At 44.5% G+C, this 19798-nt stretch overlaps 1 protein-coding gene across 3 annotated transcripts; it reads right to left on the bottom strand.

The window, feature by feature from the left end:
- Positions 1-11321: 11321 nt before the first annotated feature.
- Positions 11322-19556, bottom strand: LOC130265366 (phospholipase A2 inhibitor NAI-like). Of its 3 annotated transcripts, XM_056514413.1 has the most exons (7): positions 19221-19556; positions 18344-18446; positions 16714-17009; positions 15547-15663; positions 13848-13997; positions 13566-13706; positions 11322-11709 (listed from the first exon to the last, which is right to left on the bottom strand). In XM_056514413.1, the coding sequence occupies exons 3-7, from the start codon at positions 16760-16762 to the stop codon at positions 11483-11485; spliced, it is 684 nt and encodes a 227-aa protein (XP_056370388.1). In that variant the 5' UTR covers positions 16763-17009; positions 18344-18446; positions 19221-19556; the 3' UTR covers positions 11322-11482. The 3 variants fall into 3 exon arrangements, with proteins under 3 accessions (XP_056370388.1, XP_056370387.1, XP_056370389.1); XM_056514412.1 differs by having other exon boundaries at positions 16714-18446; XM_056514414.1 differs by having other exon boundaries at positions 16714-16837; positions 18344-19555.
- Between the last annotated feature and the right edge of the window lie 242 nt (positions 19557-19798).

Here is a 19798-nt window from a genome sequence, read left to right as displayed (position 1 = left end):
AGTTTATGTTAACAATTGCCAGTGGTCAAACAACTTCTGTATAACCTGTTTTGGCTTTATCTCTGTGTTACCATATAGGGTAAAATGTCAGGCATAGGTAGTCACTGCATAACAAGAAATAGCCCTTTAGGTTAATTGAGGCTGGGGAAAGCTGTTGTGCAACTTTTAAACTTCACCTGGAAACTACTAAGAAGGAGAAAGAGTGTAATGAGGAAAAAAAATATATAAACAGCCCCAAGCAGACTGCAGGTCTGAGGAGCAAAGAGCACCACCACTAATTTTGTGCTTGTCTTGGTGACAACTCAGGGCACTGATGACTCATAGAGACAACCCACCACCATCTCTCTGCCTGAGGAGGCTGGTGCCACAAGGCTCACGGACATCAGAAGGTGAGAATAGCACTGGAGAGGAGGATTAGAAACTGCAACTTTTCTTTGTAGCAGCTTTAAGAGCATTACAACTAATTAGGATTTTTCAGTATTAATCTGGATTATAAATTTTAGTATCATTGCACCTGGACTAGTAATACATTTATTACGTCTTGATTAAGTTAAGATTTTAATAAAACTTTTGGCTCCGTATGAATATAACATATTCTTCTTGGCACATATGAATATTTTAAGCATAGCATGACAGAAGCTGTCAGAAGCCCAAGCTCTCTGCCAGGCACAGAGCTAAAGAAACCTTTCCAGGCAGTGGCTTCAAAGACATGAGTAAGCCCTGCACAAACCTTTTCCCTCAAAACCTATTCTGCCTCTTTAACTCTTTGAGAATGCACAGGACAACAAGAGTTGCAGCTGTTCGAGGTGCTCCTGCTGGGAATTTTCAAACAAATTTTTAAAACAAGTATCACCTATTCCCAGCCTGTGCCAGCATGGTAACCAAACCTCAGCTCTTCTTGGACTGTCAGCTCAGCCCTTCATTTATCAACCTGATCTTTCCCACAAACTCTAGCATCTCTTGAAGAGCTGTGAGCTGAATGAGGGTGGGATCACTTACAAATGAGGGTTAGACTACTTACTTCCAGGCTTACTGTCTTTGACCCCCCCCTACACGGGTTTGGGTTTAGAGTCACCCATGAGAACATAATTCTCACCAAAGGACTCCATCTGAGGCTAGAAACACATTTCCACCAAGAGCCACAGCTTGGAAAGGAGGAGAGAAATATGCTTCTCACTCCCAACCTCAGTAGGTTATCCTCATATATTTCCTGGCCAATCTTTGCTCCAACTTTGCAACCTCCCTGTGCAAGGGACAGACTGAGCATCACTAAAAGCAGCTGAAAAGCCCCAAAACTGTCACTGAAATCCTCATCTCCCAAAACTCACTGCAGCATACAATCAGAGGCAAAGACCACAGTGACAAATGCAAGAAGCCCAGCTGAAAAGTAGTAATAGAGACAAGAAAAGCCTGAAGTGATGCTTGTTGGAAGCTGTGGAAGCTTGAATGGATAGAGATTCTATTGTTGAGCTGACCCAGCAAAGTTACTTAGGTTAAATTTTCCTATCAAACTTCAGCTGAAGTAAATTTTTACCCAAGAAAAGTGTTCATTCTGAGAGCATTTCACTTAGAGATAGAAGTGTAGTGTTGTAATACAAAGATTTTCAACTGCTCAGGCTTAAAAAATATGCCTGCCTTCTCCTCCACTTTTCATGAGCTAGCTTCTCACTGTTTGGAGAGTACAGTGTTCTTCACTGAGATGAGCTCAGGACAGCCAGCCAAGTGTTTACTCATAAGACATTATTCTAGAATGGAAACACCTGAGTTTATTGTTTCAGATTTTTGGGGAGGTTTCTTCCCATGACTTACAGTCATCTCTACCATATGTAATAGTTTCCAAAGTCTATCCTGATTTCCCAAGGACAAGCAGAAAACAATTCCAGCCTCTCCTTTTAAAATGGGCAGAAGGGAATGAGAATATGGGAAAGGAATTGCAGAGAGGTATCTTTGTTATAGGCTAGCCACAGCCAGACAGCAAAAAAATTAAGGCATCCTGTTGGTTTCAGACTAATTTTCTGTGTAGCAACTGTATTAGTGAAGAAAGATGTGAACTCAGAGGTTTCTATCTATTTCCACACATCAAATTTAAACTTTAAAAAAACCAAACTTGTAATAAAACTGTGAGATTTAGCCAAAAACTACCCTGCCTCCAACAGATGAATCAGGCTTTGACAATTTCCAAGGTCACAATAGTGCATTGCAACATAAGAAAATAATTTTCAGGTTTTCTGGAAATATCTCCTCATCCTTACCACATATCCTAGCAAGAAGTCTCAGATGAAGAGACTCTTTTGGTCAGCAGCTGCGACCAAATCTGTGTTATTTTATTAAACTGGGGGCCATGCAAAGCAGCCAGCAACACAAGGCAACTATTTGTAGGAGCAGACGATTCACATGCTTCACTGGCAACTACAGAGAGAACTATATGTCCCCTTCCCACTGGATATACTGTCCTGTTGCCTTTACATCCTGCTCATTACTCTCACCAGTCTGAGCCACAGCAACCAAGAGACCTGAGGACTGCAAGGAAAATTCACTTGCTGTGCAGGGAATTCACCCACATGCCTTCTGCTGGCACACTGCACTTCAGGGGGAAATAAGTGGGACCTCCCAAGGGTGTGCAGCTGCCTCTGGGCAAGCAGAAATGGGGCAAAGAAAAATTATTTTGCAGCCTCCCATTATCCAGAGCTGGAGCAGACTTCTCAAACTCATCAACTGACATTCAGGCACAAAAGAATCAGCCAGATATTCGAAGTAGCTCTGCATCCAATGCCAAGAAGGGTCATGAGGTTGGCTTTTTAAAAGGTGTCCACTGTCCTCTTGCTGATGCTCATCTCTCAGTTTGCTGTGCAGGTGGTTAAGCAGTAGTTCCAATGGGAGTCAGAGACAACAACAGAAGGAATTGTGGAATCACCTCCAGTAGTGGAAGGGCCATTTACAACCTTCCTGTGGAAGCCAGCTTCCTCTCCTGCCTCCACTCTTCTTGTAAATCCATTACAGGTCCTGCCAAGCAGCAGCTTCCCCCTTTCCATGGCTTTTCCCTGTGGCCTATGACCACTCTTGGCAGGGCACTGCCTGCACCGAGCGCAGTGTCCAAGAATCCAGAGCTGATGTAGCTGCTAAAGACGTGAGAATTATATCTGGAAATGATGCAGTTGAGAAAATTATTCCTGTGGGGATAAAACACTGTTAAAAATAAGCTATTCTGTGGCCAAAGGAGTTAATAAGGTGACCTTTCCTACAGTTTCCTTTTCAACTTCCTCCACCTTGATACTGCAGCTCCTTCCAGAATCTGCTACTAGTTTGGCTGGAGATTTGGGTCCTGCACTTGGAGCAGTATCTGAATTGCTTTATTAACTAGGATATAAGTGCTCCTTGGTCAACAGCACGTACATTGTGCAGAAACTCTGCCTCTGGCTTGTGTGGAAGGAGCAAGGAACAGCTATAATACAGATCTTTCAGCTGCCAGTTTTCACAAAACTATGAGCAAATTAAAATCTTGGATATATCTTTCTAGATGAAAAGTATGGTAGAAGCCATACTTTTGGACACACGGTGGGGAAAGAGGAAACAAATAGACGGGAAAAGTAAATGCAACACTTTGTTTCCCTAGGTAATTAGGTTTTAAAAAACTGACAAATGGCACTACTTTGAATTTTACATGCCAATTTAGTACAGGATAACCTGCAGTATCAATTAAGGATACAGTGGAAATGTGAGGTCATGCTTGCTGCAACCTCTAAAAGATCTTCTGATCTCATTAAAGTCACTTTCAAGCTAATGTTAAGCAAGCGTGAGTGATTGTCAGAGATGCCAGAGAGGGAAAGGGAGAAAAGAAATGTAGTAATTAAACCTAGGCTAAAGGATAACCTCTAACTGGCTGCTAGATTGTGCCTGCTCCTAAGCAGGAAGGGGACACTGCCAGGAGAAATGAAAATCCCCTCGCTCATGAGTGAGTCAGTGGGTCTGGGCTGGGGAATTTATCTGCATGAGGGGCTAAGAGATTGCGTCCCCACCAGAGGTGTTGTGTGACCCTATCAAAAGGCCACCCTGCCCTCCAGGAAATCTGGTTTTCCTGGCTGACAATCTCCTGGGGAAGCTCTAGAGAACAATCGCAATTTGCAGCATTGCAAAAGAGTGCAACATCTGGCAATTGCTGAGATTCCTCCATCTCTGTTTTTCTGGGATACTATGGCTTTTCCTGAAACTGTTGGAGCTTTAGCTTTGAAAAGCAACTCTGAAATGCTGAAGAGGAGATAGCCAAAATTATGTTAGAAAGCTCCACCCTCTGCATCTGCTGCAGTTACCAGTTTTTACCACGTCTTTTGCTGTGTTGATCCAGAGCATAATCAGAAAAAGCAGAATAAGAATAGGGAAGGGACCTTTAGCACTCTTAGCACATGGCATCAAGACCTGCAAACTGCCAAATCCACATCAGAAAATATTCTCCCTGACAGGCTGATTTTGTTTCAAATTTTGATTTTTTTTAAAAGATTTTACCCTGTGTTTGCCCCTGCTAGTGATTTTTTTCCAGTTATTTCATTCATTTTCATTTCTGTCACTGTAGCCTGTCTTCATAACAGCTAAGAGATGAAAAAAAAGTGACTTTGGTGCCAGCTTATGTCTTCCTAAGGAATCCTTCTTGAGAAAGGTGTACTCTTTGTTACAGATTGGGAAACTGAGACACAAATCTTCCCACAGAGTTGCCAACAATAAAAAAAGAAAAGCATCTTTTCAGGAAGAAAAAGAAAATCTGTTTTTCTCTTTGTTGTCTCTCTCGGAGGTTTCCTGCCCATTATTTCCCCATGATGAGCTACCAGCCATCTCTCATGTTAATCAGGAAACCTAAGCCAGCATAAATGCCTGGATTTAAAGCCAGCCTTCTTTTCTCTGACACATCTCTGTGGGCTGTAGAGACATCAGAGAGCTGATAATATGACCTGGTGTGGGTTTAGAAGTTTTATGGCAGTGCAGCTCAGCCAGGGAGGGTTTGCTCCTGAGCTGGGACTTGGGCAGCAGAATATCTACATGCAGGGGAAGGAAGAGCCTGTGCCATAAATAACTGCAGGGCTCCAGCATGTCCCACAGACTACCAGGCAGACACCATCTTCCTCTAAATATCCAAAAAGGGTGGGTGAGCAGTTCCTCATGTGCTGCAGATGGGCTGCAGGGAGAGGAACTGCCACAGCCAGCACAGATGGAGGTATGAAAGAGCATGGATGTGTACCACGAATGTGCGTCACAGAGCCCAGGAACTTCTGATCCCCCACAGGTCCTCCCCCTTCTCCTGCTCAGGACTGTCCTAAAATGCTTGAAGATCTCTCTCTTCTCAGTCTGAGTCACCATTCTTGTTATTTAACTAGCCATGAAACACCAAAATTTCATCATGAAAAAGGATTGAGAAAGACATATGCCAGATGCACAGCTTGGATTTTGTCCAGATTGTCTGGATTTTCTGCAGGGGCTGAACAGCAGCCATGAAGATGCCAACAGGGAGTTTCCACAGCTGCCTCTGACAGCTTACCCCTCAACCTTTCCAGGGGAACAGAGCCCACATGCAGGAGTTTCTACACAGAACTAGAAGGAAGAGAAGCTGGGAATGGGGAATGATAGTGGTTAATTACTAAACAACATTTGCATGGTGTTGGTCAATGACCAGGTCTACTTGCCTTGTACAGTAGTAGACACAGCACCCCATTACATGGTTTAAGTTGGTGTGGTGGTGTTCAGTTCAGAAGTTTGGCTTGATGGTATTGAAAGGTTTTTCCAGCCTTTATGAATCTGTGATTTATAATTCCATGGCTTTTTTTAGTCCTTAGTGTCCTAAGCACCATGTGCATTCAGTCTGGGGCCATTCATGGCTCATGGTATTTGTTAGCAATTTTGGCAGCTTATAGCAACTCTATCACATAATTGTCATCATGATCATCACTTCCTGTAAGCTGAAGGGTCTTGTAACACTGTAATTAATTTCTTACAGTGCCCCTTTTGCCTTCATGCAAACAGTGACAGTTTCATCTCCCATTTTAGGAGAAAAATGGTTTCCCACACTCATGTCTGAAAATTTGGGTGAACCAAAGAGGTTTGAGAGCACAGGACAGGTAAACTACAGCCCTAGACCTAGGAGACTGAATCACACTTCGCAAAAACTTGCATCCAGCAAAGCTGTGTGTCAGACCACTGTCACCGTATGTGAGTACTCAGTCATGGCCTCTGCAACTTAATAAAGAAAAAGGAGACGGATATTGAACTAATTAAAACATCTTAAACCCATCCTTTTGAAGACACATTGTCTGGGAATTTAACCATTTATGAAAAGCCTGACTTCTTGAGCATACCCTGTGCCTCTCACTAATTCTATAGCTCAGCACCCTGCAACACTGTCTGCTACAGCTCCCACCCCTCCAGAGCTCCTGCACTGGGTCCAGCTCTCCAGTCAGACTTTTTGCACAGGCTGTGACAAGCTATTTCCCAAATTGCTACTTCCCAACGAGCCCTATGGGATGGGTCCTCATCTGGGTGCCACAAAAGGTTTTGTAGTTTCCTAGAGCTGAAACCTCACAGCTCCCTTTAGCCTGCACAGAGCCCAATATCCATAACCAGCTCCTCCTTTGGAAATCATCTGCCAATAGTTTTCAAGTTTTTCTCTAGCAGGCCACACCATTTCCAGCAGAATCCTGCTTGGAAAGAATGTGCTATGATCTGATATTCCCTACCAGATTCTTCTGAGGATAAAATCTGTATCCATCACTGCACAAAACAAGTTTCTGGGCAAGGTGCTCTAGAGTTTATTCCCTGGACATGAAACCTGACATGAAGTGTGACCATGGGATGCAGTGAACTGTGAAAAGAAACTTTCCTTTCCTGCTGTCTGTGACATCTGAAAACCAAACCACTGTGTCTGCAGTGGCAGCATCCATGTGATGATGTCCAGCTGCATTCACATCAGCTCTTGCCCTAGTAACTCGTAAGCCTTACATGTATGCTTGGAGAGATTTATTGGTGATTCCAAGTTAGGTGTAGGGGTAAATTTTGTTTTCATTCACTCATACTCATGAGAGGACTCAGTGATACTAGAGGTCTTTTCCAACCTAAATAATTCTCTGATCCTGAGTCAGTCTTTCACAGTTCAGATATAGGTAGGAAGAGGTACTTCTTCCATGTGTCAGCAATAGAAGTGGGTGCTAAATGCTATTCTTCACAATTTCAATCCAGAGAAGGGAAAATATTGTGAAAATTTGGGAAGAGCAGATTTTCATCCAGTAGAGGTGTCCAAGGAGTTAGGAGGTGAGACCATGCAGGCTTTGACACAAGGTTATCCCACTCCTGACCCGAGAAGCATTTGATCTCTGTGCTACACTGCTTTAAGGTAAAGTAAGTTCTCCAAGGAAAATACATCACCCTGGAGCTGGGATCCTCTCCACCAAAGACTTTGTGTCTGGAGCAGAGATGCCTCTGCCAGTGGTGGATCTCACAGTGAAATGGAAATGTGTCGTTTTATTAGAAGCTGATCTATGAGAGCAGTATTGACTCAGCCATCCTGGGAATTTAATACATGTTCAGATGCAGACAATTACCCTTTGATGAAGCCCAAATTTGGTCAGATGGCTCAAGACCCACTAATCCTTTCCTGAAAGAGGTGGAAAAAATTACCTGCCATGGTATACAGCAGGACACATGTCCATGCCTGCAACAAAGTCTTCTTGTTTATTCCCTGTTTGTCTTCACTTTGCCTTTGGAGAAGTGTGAGCCCCAAAATACCCACTGAACCTGCTAGCCCAGGGTACTGGAAAAACTTTCTTATGGGAAACATGGTAATTGTATTAAATAAAAAATTTAAAATTGAAACAATATTACATTCCTCTGCAAATACAACCCCAGACCAAGCTCTGGTCAGATAAACTGGGTCCTGGTGTCCTGAATTCCAGATGTGAAACAGCTTCAGGCAGGAATGTTTCCCAAAATATGAGATAAAAGGAGAAAAATCATTCCCAGCCTGATATGCTGAGAAGAAGAAGACAAGGGTTTCTATTACCTGATAAGAACTGCCTTGCATGGTGCATGGCTGTACAGAGATGCAGCCCCTTCTCCCTGACTTCTCCTGCTCTGTTCCTTTCCAGCCCACACACCAAGCTCAGGCCTGTGTCCCCCAAATCCCCACCTTCCCTCCACCCTACAAAATCACCAACCTGTTGAGCAAAATTCCTGCATGTCCATCTCCCTGTTTCAGATCTCCTATGGGTTTTCTCTCTGCCAGGCTTTCTGGCTGGCTGAGCATTTTGGGAAAGAACCGAAACTTCAGAAGAGAGAGAGGGAATGGCAAGACATGGTCAATTTTCTAGTGCCTGGGAAGCCAGGACAGTGGTCTGAGCCCTCTTGGCTCTACAAAAGGGGAGAGAAAGGCTGTTGTTGACATGGTGGGTGTTGAGGGTGAGGAAGGCAGCTCCAGCCATGCAGAGCTGTGAGTGTCTGTGTCTCTGGTGGCTGAAGTATCTGCAAGATCTAAGGGAGGATCTGGTATTTACATGTCTGCATGTGCACGTCTGTGTGGGAGTAGGGTTTGTATATATTATAAGGAGAAGCTGCAGATGGAAACAACCCAATTTGGTGGCTAAGGCCTGGTTCAGAGCTCATTAAAATCAGCCGGAGTCATTCCACTTACAGTGGTGGATTTGGCCACATCTCTCCTTGCCCTTCCCCAACATGCCTATGACTTCAAGGGCTGCTCCTGGCTGCATATCCTCAGTTTAACCCTGTGGGCAGTGGGGCTTCCCATGTTCCCAGGAGTGGAGGCTCTACAGGGCATCTCTGGACATGTCCCCACCTCTGCAGTCACAGCCTGCAGCTGCTGAGAGGCAAGTGCTTCTCATTCATCTCTCCTTGCTCAAGACACCCAGATGACATTACTTGATTTGGTTTAGTAAATTGGCGTCACCAGGGAGTTTTTCTACATCTTTTGTGTTGCTTTTATCTGAGCACACTTCAGCATCATCTCCCTCCTCATAAGCCAGAATCTGAGATCAGAAAGGCTCATCATCCTATCACCTCCATCCAGTCAATCACATTTCTCCCAGCTCTGCCTGAACTGTTTTTAACCTGTCTACATCCATTTCTGAAAGGTCTTCATTCTGGGTGTCAGACATCAAAAGCTGATGAACCTTTGGTCTAATGGCTGCATTCTGTACACAGTGATAGTGTTGCTTTCTCTCCTTTGGTTTTGTCAGGTTATTGCTGCACTCTTGTTTATAAAAGAGCCCTTTAAGATCTTATCTTACTTCCACATAAGTGTGGCAATAGCCTGTAAACAAGGCACATCCTTGCCTTTTTTTTCAGCAAAATCACAGGTTTATGCTCCTGAAGACTTTCACTGTAAGGCATTTTATTTCATGTTTTCCATGGTGTTTGTAACAGCATTTTAAAATGTGGATGCTGCCACAGGACTAAGCACAAGGGTATCAGTCACAAAGATGCAGGGTTGTTTCCACTCATCATTCCATCATTTATGCAGCCACAGATTGCAACAGCTTTGTTTGCCACAACATTGAGCTAGAGGTAAAATTAAGCAGCTTCTTCTTTCTGGACCACAAACCCTCATCAGAAATATTGTTGTCTGCTCTTCCCCTTGTTCTCCCCAAAATACCGCCCCAGCACCACGGCCTGTGGATGTGTATCACCCAAGTCTTGACCAGCCTGAGCAGATCCATTCAGCTTTTCCATCCTGATAACATCACAGGTCGGAGTGGAATGAGCAGAAAGCGAAGGGCTGAGCCATCGAAGCAGATCAAGATCTGCCACGGGGTGCCATGGACAGTAATGCAATGTTCCACGTGAGCGTGCAGGAGATGTGTTCAGGGATAATGTACTTACAGAGATAGAGAATTTTTTTAATTCCAGGATTTTATCAGATCTGGAAAAATGCTGAATGAGTGGGTTGCTGCAGTATCAGTGTATTGCTACACCATGAAGAGGGAGCTGAGTTCCTTCTCTAACATCCACACTGTAATTGTACAGCCTCTGCAAATAATTAACTGAGTCTAGCCAGACTCTTTTCCCTGCATTAAATCTGTATTATCAGTTCACTCTCTACCCCAAAAATTAATTTTCACTCTCAGACCCACACCCCTTTATTATAATAGATAATGTGCCATTTTATCCCAAATAATTTGGTGGAAATACCAGGAAGAAAAGAGTTTCAGCCTGTTTGGGAAGAAGAGAAAGTCTGGGGCGACAAAAACTGCAGGAACATTTAGTCCCCATGCTGCAAGTTATAAGCTGATCGCTTATACATTCAGACATACACATGTAGACATATTCGTCTCACTACTGCCACATGTTGTGGTCTGGTTTCAGCAGCCAAGACTTTCCTAGCACTGAACTAGGAGATAAAATTGTATTGCTTGATCCCTGGAACTCCATGCCCAAAATGCTTGCACTGTGAGCTGGGGCTATTAGGGACACACACAACATTACTAGTCCTGTAGTCTGCTCCAAACTGGGCCATGCATCTGGGGACAGACTCACAGGGAGATGTTGAAGTTTGATAACCCCCTCCACTGTACACCTCAGCATCTCCCAGAGGTCTCACACTCCATCCTTTAGCCCACAGCCTGTGCCAGCTCCCAGGTATGGCAATGCTGCCGGGTGAGGTTTTCTTCAGTGCTTTTGTGTGATACCAACCCAAGGATACCCATGAAGGAGTGGCTGGGGCAAAATTGCCAGGGGGTGGCAAGTGTAGAAATGGAAGGCTAAACAAACTGTGTTCAGCCAACAGAAAGGAAATAAGCATTGACCTGAAGTTTCCTATTAGTTATACCCCAGTGGTCTGTCACCGCTTTTATGGAATTAAATGTTCCCAACAGATAATCGTGAAATTTAAAACTAAATGGGAGAGTGTCTGGTAAGACAACTTCTTGCCAGAAGCAGGTTGCTTACTGCAGTGTCTTATACACTGAAGCAAATATTATTTGTGGCCTAGAGCAGCCCTTTGAGCTTAGGGAATCCTCCTGCTTGGACAAATAGGATACCAGGGTTGGAAAAAGGGGCAAGTGACCTTTCTATTCAGAGTGAACCTCTCAGGACCTCCTCTCCAGTCCTTTTCAGAGCCTGGAAAAGTGGCTTTGTAAGTTGCCACTAACACTGAGATAGTGGATGTAGACTCCAGGGCTGTCTTGAGAGCCCCCAGTTCCTGTGCAGGGTTTGAAGACCTCACACAGTCTCACATGGTCCCAGTGTGGACAAAGCACTGAGAGAATGCAACTCAAAACCAACCACAATTGAACTGATGAAGCTTTAAATGGGATTAAATCAATGTGGAAACAAAGGAAATGTAAGTGCTGTCTTTATTCTGTGAAAATGGAAAGGAGAGCTTATCTGAAAATAAAATCCCCATTAGGATGAAGTAGAAGCCACAGCAAAAAGGACTAAGTTGCAAACCACTGCTGGAGTTTGCTGTGGGTTTTGCTCAACCCAGCACTAGTGAGAGTCAGAAAAGTACCTTCTCCAGAATGAATCCTGATAGGATAGGAAGGAAGGTTGGGTGTGGAGGGGCAGCCCCAGTGAACGCCATGCTGTACATAACAGAAGCCGGGCTGCACTGGAACCGTTTCAACTTTATGTCCATCATCCCCAGGCTGTTTTTTCCATCTCCTACCATACTGCATTCAGAAATGGTGGTGCAACCCTTCATGGCAGCTTTCAGAGATAATCCACCTATGCACGGAAAATACAAGAAATACATGCCATGCATCAAGGGATCCAATCCCCAACATTAATCCCTTGGCCAATGCAGTCCCCATTTCCAGCCTAAGAACTGCCCATTCATTATGTCCAGTTGGTTCCAAACCCACCAGCCTTGTCTATTCCCATCCCCTGAACAAAGCTGAGGAAACAGCAAGACCATCTTGATTGACTTGAAATACAAATGGTTTAAGTTTATATTTTTCTTTCTGCTGATTATAGATGAGTTTTAAAAATTCTAAGCATTTACATTTAAAAAGTGATAATGTTTTAAGTAGTTCTCTTTCTCATGTTTAAAGATTCTTCTGCCCAGACTTTGGCTTCCTAAATAAGCTAGGGCTGTGTAACAGTGCACCAGGTATTCACTGTCTCCTTCTCTCTCTGACCTTCTCAAGACATTCTAACTGGGTAACTTTCTCTCAGTCAGATTTGACATGGAGTTCAGAAGTCTCAGTGACAATACAACCTGAGCTATTTATTAAGAGGAATTCATTCTTGGAGGCTTTACAGTATTTTAGCCAAACCAAGACAGAAACCTACTGAGAGGCCCTCCGAAACCTGGACTTGTCCTTTGCCACCACTGGAGCATTTACCAGAAGAAAAGGTGCTGAGTGCCTAACTTCCCATTCAGATATTCTTGCTGCTCTTGCTTGCTTTTGCTAATGCTGTTCATGTGTCTCTGCTGTGTAGGTTATGGAGGTCTGGAATACTTTGTTGAACAGTTTATGTCAAGTACAAATAACATGCAAAGGCACTTCATTTCTTCCTCACCTTCCTGTGCTCCCCTGCACTGCTGCTTCCTCTGCACAGTTTATCACACTGCACAGGCCTTCTCCATTCACAGTGGCTGATCAATCAAGTTAAGACAAGTTAGGAGCATTTTTTATTTCAGTGGTACACTGAATTAATTTTGCCACTCTATTTTCATTGTTGTGACTACGAAAATTCTTGTTTTCCTTCATGCTGTCTCTGTGAAACATGATCTAATTCAAGGTTTGGACAGCACATTAATAAAGTCTGTAGGAAGGACCTTCAGGCATCACATCATCAACTAGCAATATTATCAACTCAAAGGAACTTCATCCATAACCATATACAAGAGAATTGTTTTTCAGTCTGCTTCTACAGCTGATGTTGTTGCCCTTTATTTCCATGGGTTTTTTTCCAGCCTGCTGGAGCACAGGTGTGCCATGAAAGGTGGAATTCTTTTACCTGCAGCAGGGGTGGAAAAGAGAGTGACCAGAAAAATTACTACTTTCCTCTCCCTAACTACAGGACCTGAAGTGAGAAAAATATTTCTGATGGAGCTGTTCAAAGGCTGGACTTTGAGGCAGGGGACCTGTCCCCAGCTTTCCTCATGCAGAAGCACCAACTGCCACAGTGTCTTATCCCCAGTGACTGGTATTACCCCATGGAAAGCAGTGTTTCTGCAAAGCTCCATCTGAATCTCCATTGAGCTGGCAACTGGCTTAGACCCAGATTCACGCTCATGCATCCTATCTGGGGCCAGCAGGTTCAGGGGCTTGGTCAGGTTTGTTACACGTCCATGTACCAGATTGCCCCAAGAAACAAGTTCCACTCTTGATCTCAGTTATGCCATGCTATAAGGAATTCCAGCAATTATCCATGCATGATTGGGAAGAAGGAAAGAAAAACAATGTCTGCCCTTTGGCCTGCTTGAAGTTTTCAGTTTTCAGCTTTAAGTTCCCTGTATCTGCCTCTTCATTTACACCTTTTGCCCATTTTTATCTCAGCAGTGCTCTATCTTAGACTAGTTTCACCCATTTTACCAAGAAGATGAAAAACAGCCCCAAATGATAGGCAGTTACCAGCATTCATTAACCCAGCAAGGTCAACACATTGGTCTTCAGATCCAGTGCAGTTTACAACTTCATTTGCACACTGAAAGGAGTCCACGCTGTAGCAGGCAGGACACTGGTATCCATTGGGCACATTGTTATCTGGAGGCACTGAAATGAAAGACATGGGCTGCAGCAGGTTTCAGTGAGGCAATAAGAGGAGGGGCCCAGGTGATGGCTTAGCCTGCAAGGCCTCACCACAGGATGGGTCAGACAGAGGAGGGAGGGGCTCTAGGGAGAATAAAGAGTTACATGACACGGAGGTGGTCCGGCAGTCATCGCCCGTGCAGCAAACCAAGTGGCTCTTTGCCTTCACCTTCCCATAGTTCACAGTGACAGGGCCAAGGTGGCAGACGTGGGATGGCAGGCAGGACTTGATGGATGAAGAGATGGCCATTCCCCCTGTCATGAGGCAGAAGGCACTGCCAAGTCATTCAACACACAGTAACTCCCTTCCCCTCCTGTCAGTTCCTGTACCAACTTCTAGGTAGCTGTCCTGAGAGGAGCAGCTCAGCAGGCAGGACCTGAGAGGGACCCCTAAGCCCCCTGAGAAGCATCATCAGTGATCCAGGACACCCCATCTGCAGAGATTGTGGTGTGACACATGCCTCTGACCCATAGCACAGGCTTGCTCAGCCTGTGTAAAATCTGCAGAGTGCACAGTCCATCACAGCCACAAGCATCCTGGCACAGCAAGTCTGGTCTACCCCATCAGCCAAGCCCAGAAGGCGTAAAGGGGAGCAGAACAGCTAAACTGAGTCTGCTGAAATGCTTGGAGGATGAAGGGCGGGTGCACCAGCAGAAGAAGGCAGGCCCTGGAGCTGCCAGCAGCAAAGCTGGTAGGATATGAGCCAGACTCCTGTCTAAAAGTCAACAGTCGCATCAGTAAGGCTGAGCAATGGCTGAGGCCATGCCTCTAACACAGCTGAGTGTCCAGCTGTGTCAGGGCTCAGCACCAGCTTTGACTTATCAACCAAGGGAACGTGGTTACTGGTTGACAATACTTCCTGTGAGGACAAGCTGAAAGAGTTGGGATTGTTCAGCCTGGAGAAGAGCAGGCTCCAAGGTGACCTCATAGCGACTTCCAGTGCCTAAAGGAGATACAAGAGAGCTGGAGAGGGGCTTCAGACAAGGGCATGAACTAATAGGGCTGGAGGGAATGGCTTCAGACTGAAAGAGGGTAGATTGAAATTAGATGTTAAGAATAAATTCTTGACAGTAAGGGTGGTGAAACACTGAACAAGTTGCCAGTAATAGACACTGGAACAAGTTGCCACTGGAACAACTTACTGGAACAAGTTGCCAGTGGAACAACTTTCTGGAACAAGTTGATGGATGTCTCCCATCTCTGGCAGTGCTCAAGGCCAGGTTGGATGGGCCTCTAAGCAACCTGGTCTAGTGGAAGGTCTCCCTGCTCAGGGCAGGAGTTCAGAAACTAGATGATCTTGAAGGTTTCTTCCAACCTAAACTGATTGATGATGATGATGATTATTACGATAATAAGGTGATAGCTCAGCCCTGGTGGCACTGCACAGTTGCATGGTGCCCCCATCCCTGCTTGAGGATGGGCAAGCTTCTCTCTCCACACATCACCAGTGCACCCCCAGTACTAGATGTCAGCAGCATAGTGTAGCTCATGGCTCAGCTTCCTGACTCAACTTCTCACCTTAGCCAGAATTAAAAGCCAGTGTCTCCTCCCACTATGAGGTTTTGGTCCTTCCCTTCACAACTAGGAACAAAACCCTCCCAGTAGAAAACTGCTTCTCAAAATAGAGGAATAAAGAGCTTTTCCTATCCCTGACTATCCTGGTCTCTGGATCATCTGTCAGTAAAAGAAAAATTATCAGATTATGCGAGGAAGGACCACACTACCAGTGACAAAAGTGGGGAGAGAGACAAGTCCCTCAGCCAGCCCACTCTGAAAGCCACACTGGCTTAGAGGATGTCTCACCTATAAGGACCTCATGCAGAATAATGCCACAGGTGTCTTCACCACCAGTGCAGGTTTTCATGGGGCCAAAGCAGCTTTTTCCCATGCTGTGACATATCTCACACTGGAGGCACATTCCTGGGGAGAGAACAACAAATTCCTGAGCAACAATCATAAGGGATCTCACTTCCTCTTTCACTGATGTTTAATTTCAGCATTGATCAGCACTTTTCATCTTCATTTCTCTTTCCTTATTTTTCCTGTTTCATTGTGCAATCTTGTTGGGCTTTTCCTGGAGTTGCTGATGACAGCAGCCCTACAAATCCCTTCATCCTGGCAGGCACCCAGGTATCCCTGTATTCACAGACCCCAAATTCTCTCTTTGTAGTGAATAAGGGCACATGAGTGTCGGGGGAACAAGAGCTGCCAGCAGGTATTGTTTGTACTCTGTACAAATTGGAGACTTTCTTTGTAAGCATTATCTCTTTGTATATCTCTTTATAGGCATTTGGGGAAACCACTTCAATAGATTACCTGCTGGAACACTACAAGCAGACCAGAATATCAGATACTCATCAGGAAACATATAGAAAGGAATAACGTGTATTTCAACAGAGGACAAACAGGATCTCTTCCATGATACACACCCACAAGAGTCCAGCATGTAGATTAACAGGTCCAGGGCATGTGTCACTTTCCTAAACATAGGTACCAACTGATGCTGTGGCATCTACTGCCACCCAAAATCTCCAAGACAGCTGTGCCTTCCTGGAGCAGAGCTGAAGGATGGCTGAGATGATATTATGTCCAAAATGTCACACAACCCTGTTCATGAGTGAAATAAATGAGCCTGGAGTTTGATTCAGCTTACCAAACATCTGGCTGCCTCAGGGTAACCCGAGTCACTCTGATGGTGATCCTGGCTATATCTCCAGTGAGCACCACAGAAAATCAGACTGTCAGCTCACACTGTAAGTGCCAACACCCTCATCTGCACATTGGCTCATAGACCAAAGATCCTCAAGACTGGTCACCCTCACCCCTCTGCAGTGCAAATCTGCCAGGATGAGGCGGGTTTATGGCTCGGATGGCAGCAATAGCCTCACACAAGAAGCACTCCATCCCTCACAAACCTCCTCAAACCTCTTTCATCCCTCACAACCCCACAGGTGCCAATGGAAAACTTACCTGGGTGCAGGAATGCCAGGAAGAAGCTGAGTCCAAGGGATACTCTCATGCTGATGCAATGTAAGCACAGGGAGCTGCCAAATCTTGCCCAACAAAGCACTGTGTGCCACAAGGGCTTTATAAACTGGAAGGAAAGGGGGTGTTTTGGGGAAGTAGAGGTTGGGGAAGTTTTCTGAGCAATATATATGCTGCTGAACACTAACACCAGTGCTTGCTTTTTCTTTTAAAGCACAGGTTTTGCCTTTTTCTTCATATGAGTGATGCTGTTTGTTTTTCCCCTGTTTAGACCGTGCATCCTGTGGGGTAAGACTGGCTTAATCAGATATGTCTTTGGTAAAGACTTTGAGCAACATTTAGATTCCACCATCCATATGAATGATGGAGAGGAAACAATTTGAAAAGCCCTTCTCTCACAGATAGGCCCAAAGAAGCAAAGTATAGCAAGGACCAGCCAGGCAATTCCCCTGTGGCTGAGTTTTTGATGGCTGGTTTCCCATTTCTCCATTCCCATCACAGCATCAGGAGCTCTCATGCTCAGAATACAGCAGAAAAGCAGGCAATGTCAAAGCAGTGAGCTTCCTCTCCAAGCTAGAGTGCAGCTTCAGTTTGCAAAAACTTCAGCTTGAAAAACTTCAACTGAGCAGGCTCAGGGTTCCTGGGGCTGAATAAGTCAGAGAAGCAAAGCCCATACTCCAGGGTTTTAGTTTTGTTATAAAACACTTGGAGATTGATAAGGAAGTCTCCTATTGTCCTTCTGGACTTTAAATTAAACCAAGTCAACAGAGAGAAACATTGATTTGGTTGCAAGACATCCTGATCACAGATTATGCAAGGTTATAGCAGTTTTCCATGCCCTGGCATCCCATGATGGACTAATGACAAGTGGCAGTGACCAACTTGCCATTGGCCCACAGGTTCCCTGCCTCATGTGCAGGTTTTATCAGATGTGCTGCCTCATTGAAACCATGCCCTACCCTGAAGATAACCTCTTGTCCTGCACCATATTGGACACAGACCCTCCAGGACTTTTTGCACTTGCAGACAAGAAGAACTGAAGTGCCCTCATGCCCCCTTCCCATTTGAGACGAACTTCTTCAAAGGACAGTGGTCTTTTGACATTTCCCAATATATTGAGTAGTGCAGTGAGACCACTTCTTAGCTAAGCCCACAGTGCTATGAGAATGGGAATCACACTGGGTAAGAGCCTTGGTCCCCCATTGTCCATAAAGCTGATATCACAAGGAAGCAAGGGAGAATTATATCTTCACATTGAAATTATTTTTCACTTCAGAAATGGTCTCACGCCACAGTAGATATGTTAAAATGAAATCAAAGTCCTGACTGCAGCCTGTTTAGGATTAAAATTAATTTCTTATTGGTCTTAAACCTCAAACAGAATAAAACCATGTCCCTAGGCAGCCTGGGGTAACTAGACTGGGATGATTCTGCCATTTGACTACATATGGGACTGCAGATACAGGTAGGAAGATGAGAAGATGTGACTGTCTCTGCTGATTTTAATTTCATGCCCTTTCATTTAAGATGATTAATAAAGTGCCTGGAGGACTTTTCCTGAACAACATGACCACACTAGTCTCACTGAATTATATGGAACTCATCTGTTTCCCACCTCTCACAGAGGGAGGGAGTGAAGCTGCAGCATTTTCATGTGCTCTTTTAGAGATGAAACCAAGCATAGCAAGGAGGAGGCACAATCTGCAGCAATGAGAAACCTGGAAAATAAGACTTGTTAGAGAAGGAAAAAAAAACAATAAAGGTGCTCAGGGGACACCCAGTCATATCATATATGCCTACAGAAAAAAAAAGGCTGGATAGGAAAAACTGTCATAGGGGGCTTGCTTACATTAGGCATTGGCGGAGTTTTCATACAGTGACAATAGTAAAGCTGATTGCCTGGGAAGGTGTGGATCCTCCATCCTGGGTGGCTTGGAAAAACAGACTAGACCATACTTATTAGGAAATTATTTAAGTTGATAGGATCCTGCTCCAGGGCTCAGACGGATTAGAAACTCTGTCTCAAGATTCTTTTTGAATTGGTTCTTATATTTTAATTTCATGGTGCTCATGAAGCGCCTGTCCATGTTTTCAGAAGGAGAGAAGGATGATAACACAGTAGTCACACTCTTCAGGGAGGTGAGACAAAGGTTGAGGAGGTCAGAGAAATCTGTGCGATGAGAAAAGTTAAAAATCCAACCCTGAAAACAGCATTGGTAGGAAGGGGAGATGAAAAGGGATAAAATTAAAAGGAAGATGATTCTATGATCAGCAGAAGAAAGATGTCCATCCAGTCTAGATCATCTAAAAAAAGAAAAGTGAATTTGTCCTGCTGAGTAGTAGCAGAAAATTCCAGTGGATTTCATAAAATCAGAGAATTGTTTAGGTTGGAAAAGCCTTTAAGAACATTGAGTCCAGCCATTAACCCAATAGTGCCAAGCCCACCAATACACCATGTTCCTAAATAAAATATCTACATATCTTTTAAATACCTCCAGGTATGGTGACAACAGAACTTCCCTGGGCAGCCTCTTCCAGTGCTTGACAACCCTTCCTGTGAAGAAATTTTCTTAATATGCAATATATCTGTCGTATAATAGCCTAATGCTATTTTCTCTCATTCCGAGAGCTCAAAAATAAAGGTATGTCTTCAAAGCATGAAAATAATATATAAGATTTACATCACAGCTGAAGAACCCAGGTCAAAAAGCTCTGAAAAAGAAAGAAAAGTAACAAAAGTGTGACAAAGAAAGTAAAGGTTAGAAAGGACTGGGGTGAGCAGTTCCTGTAGGAGACACTGGAAGAAAGCCTTGCACAGTCCTGACTGGCATTCAAAGGGAGGATTCCTAAGGGGGAATTATAATAATGGCTTTAAAAAAGAAGAAGTGAGGTCAGAGCTAAGGATAAACCCTGTGATGGTGAGATCAGCTGGGGCCAAGAGGAGCACCCTCTTCCTGTGATGAAACACTTGAGAAGGAGCCAGAAGGACAGGATGTGCCTGGGTGAAGGGTGAATCCAGCAGAGCCAAGCACACAGCACCTGCCAGCCCTCACGCCTTACAGTCACTGCA

Source organism: Oenanthe melanoleuca, chromosome Z (genome assembly GCF_029582105.1).
Source record: "Oenanthe melanoleuca isolate GR-GAL-2019-014 chromosome Z, OMel1.0, whole genome shotgun sequence".
Classification (NCBI taxonomy): domain Eukaryota; kingdom Metazoa; phylum Chordata; class Aves; order Passeriformes; family Muscicapidae; genus Oenanthe; species Oenanthe melanoleuca.
Note: the sequence above shows the minus strand (reverse complement) of the source record. Positions and strands in the feature narration are given on the sequence as shown.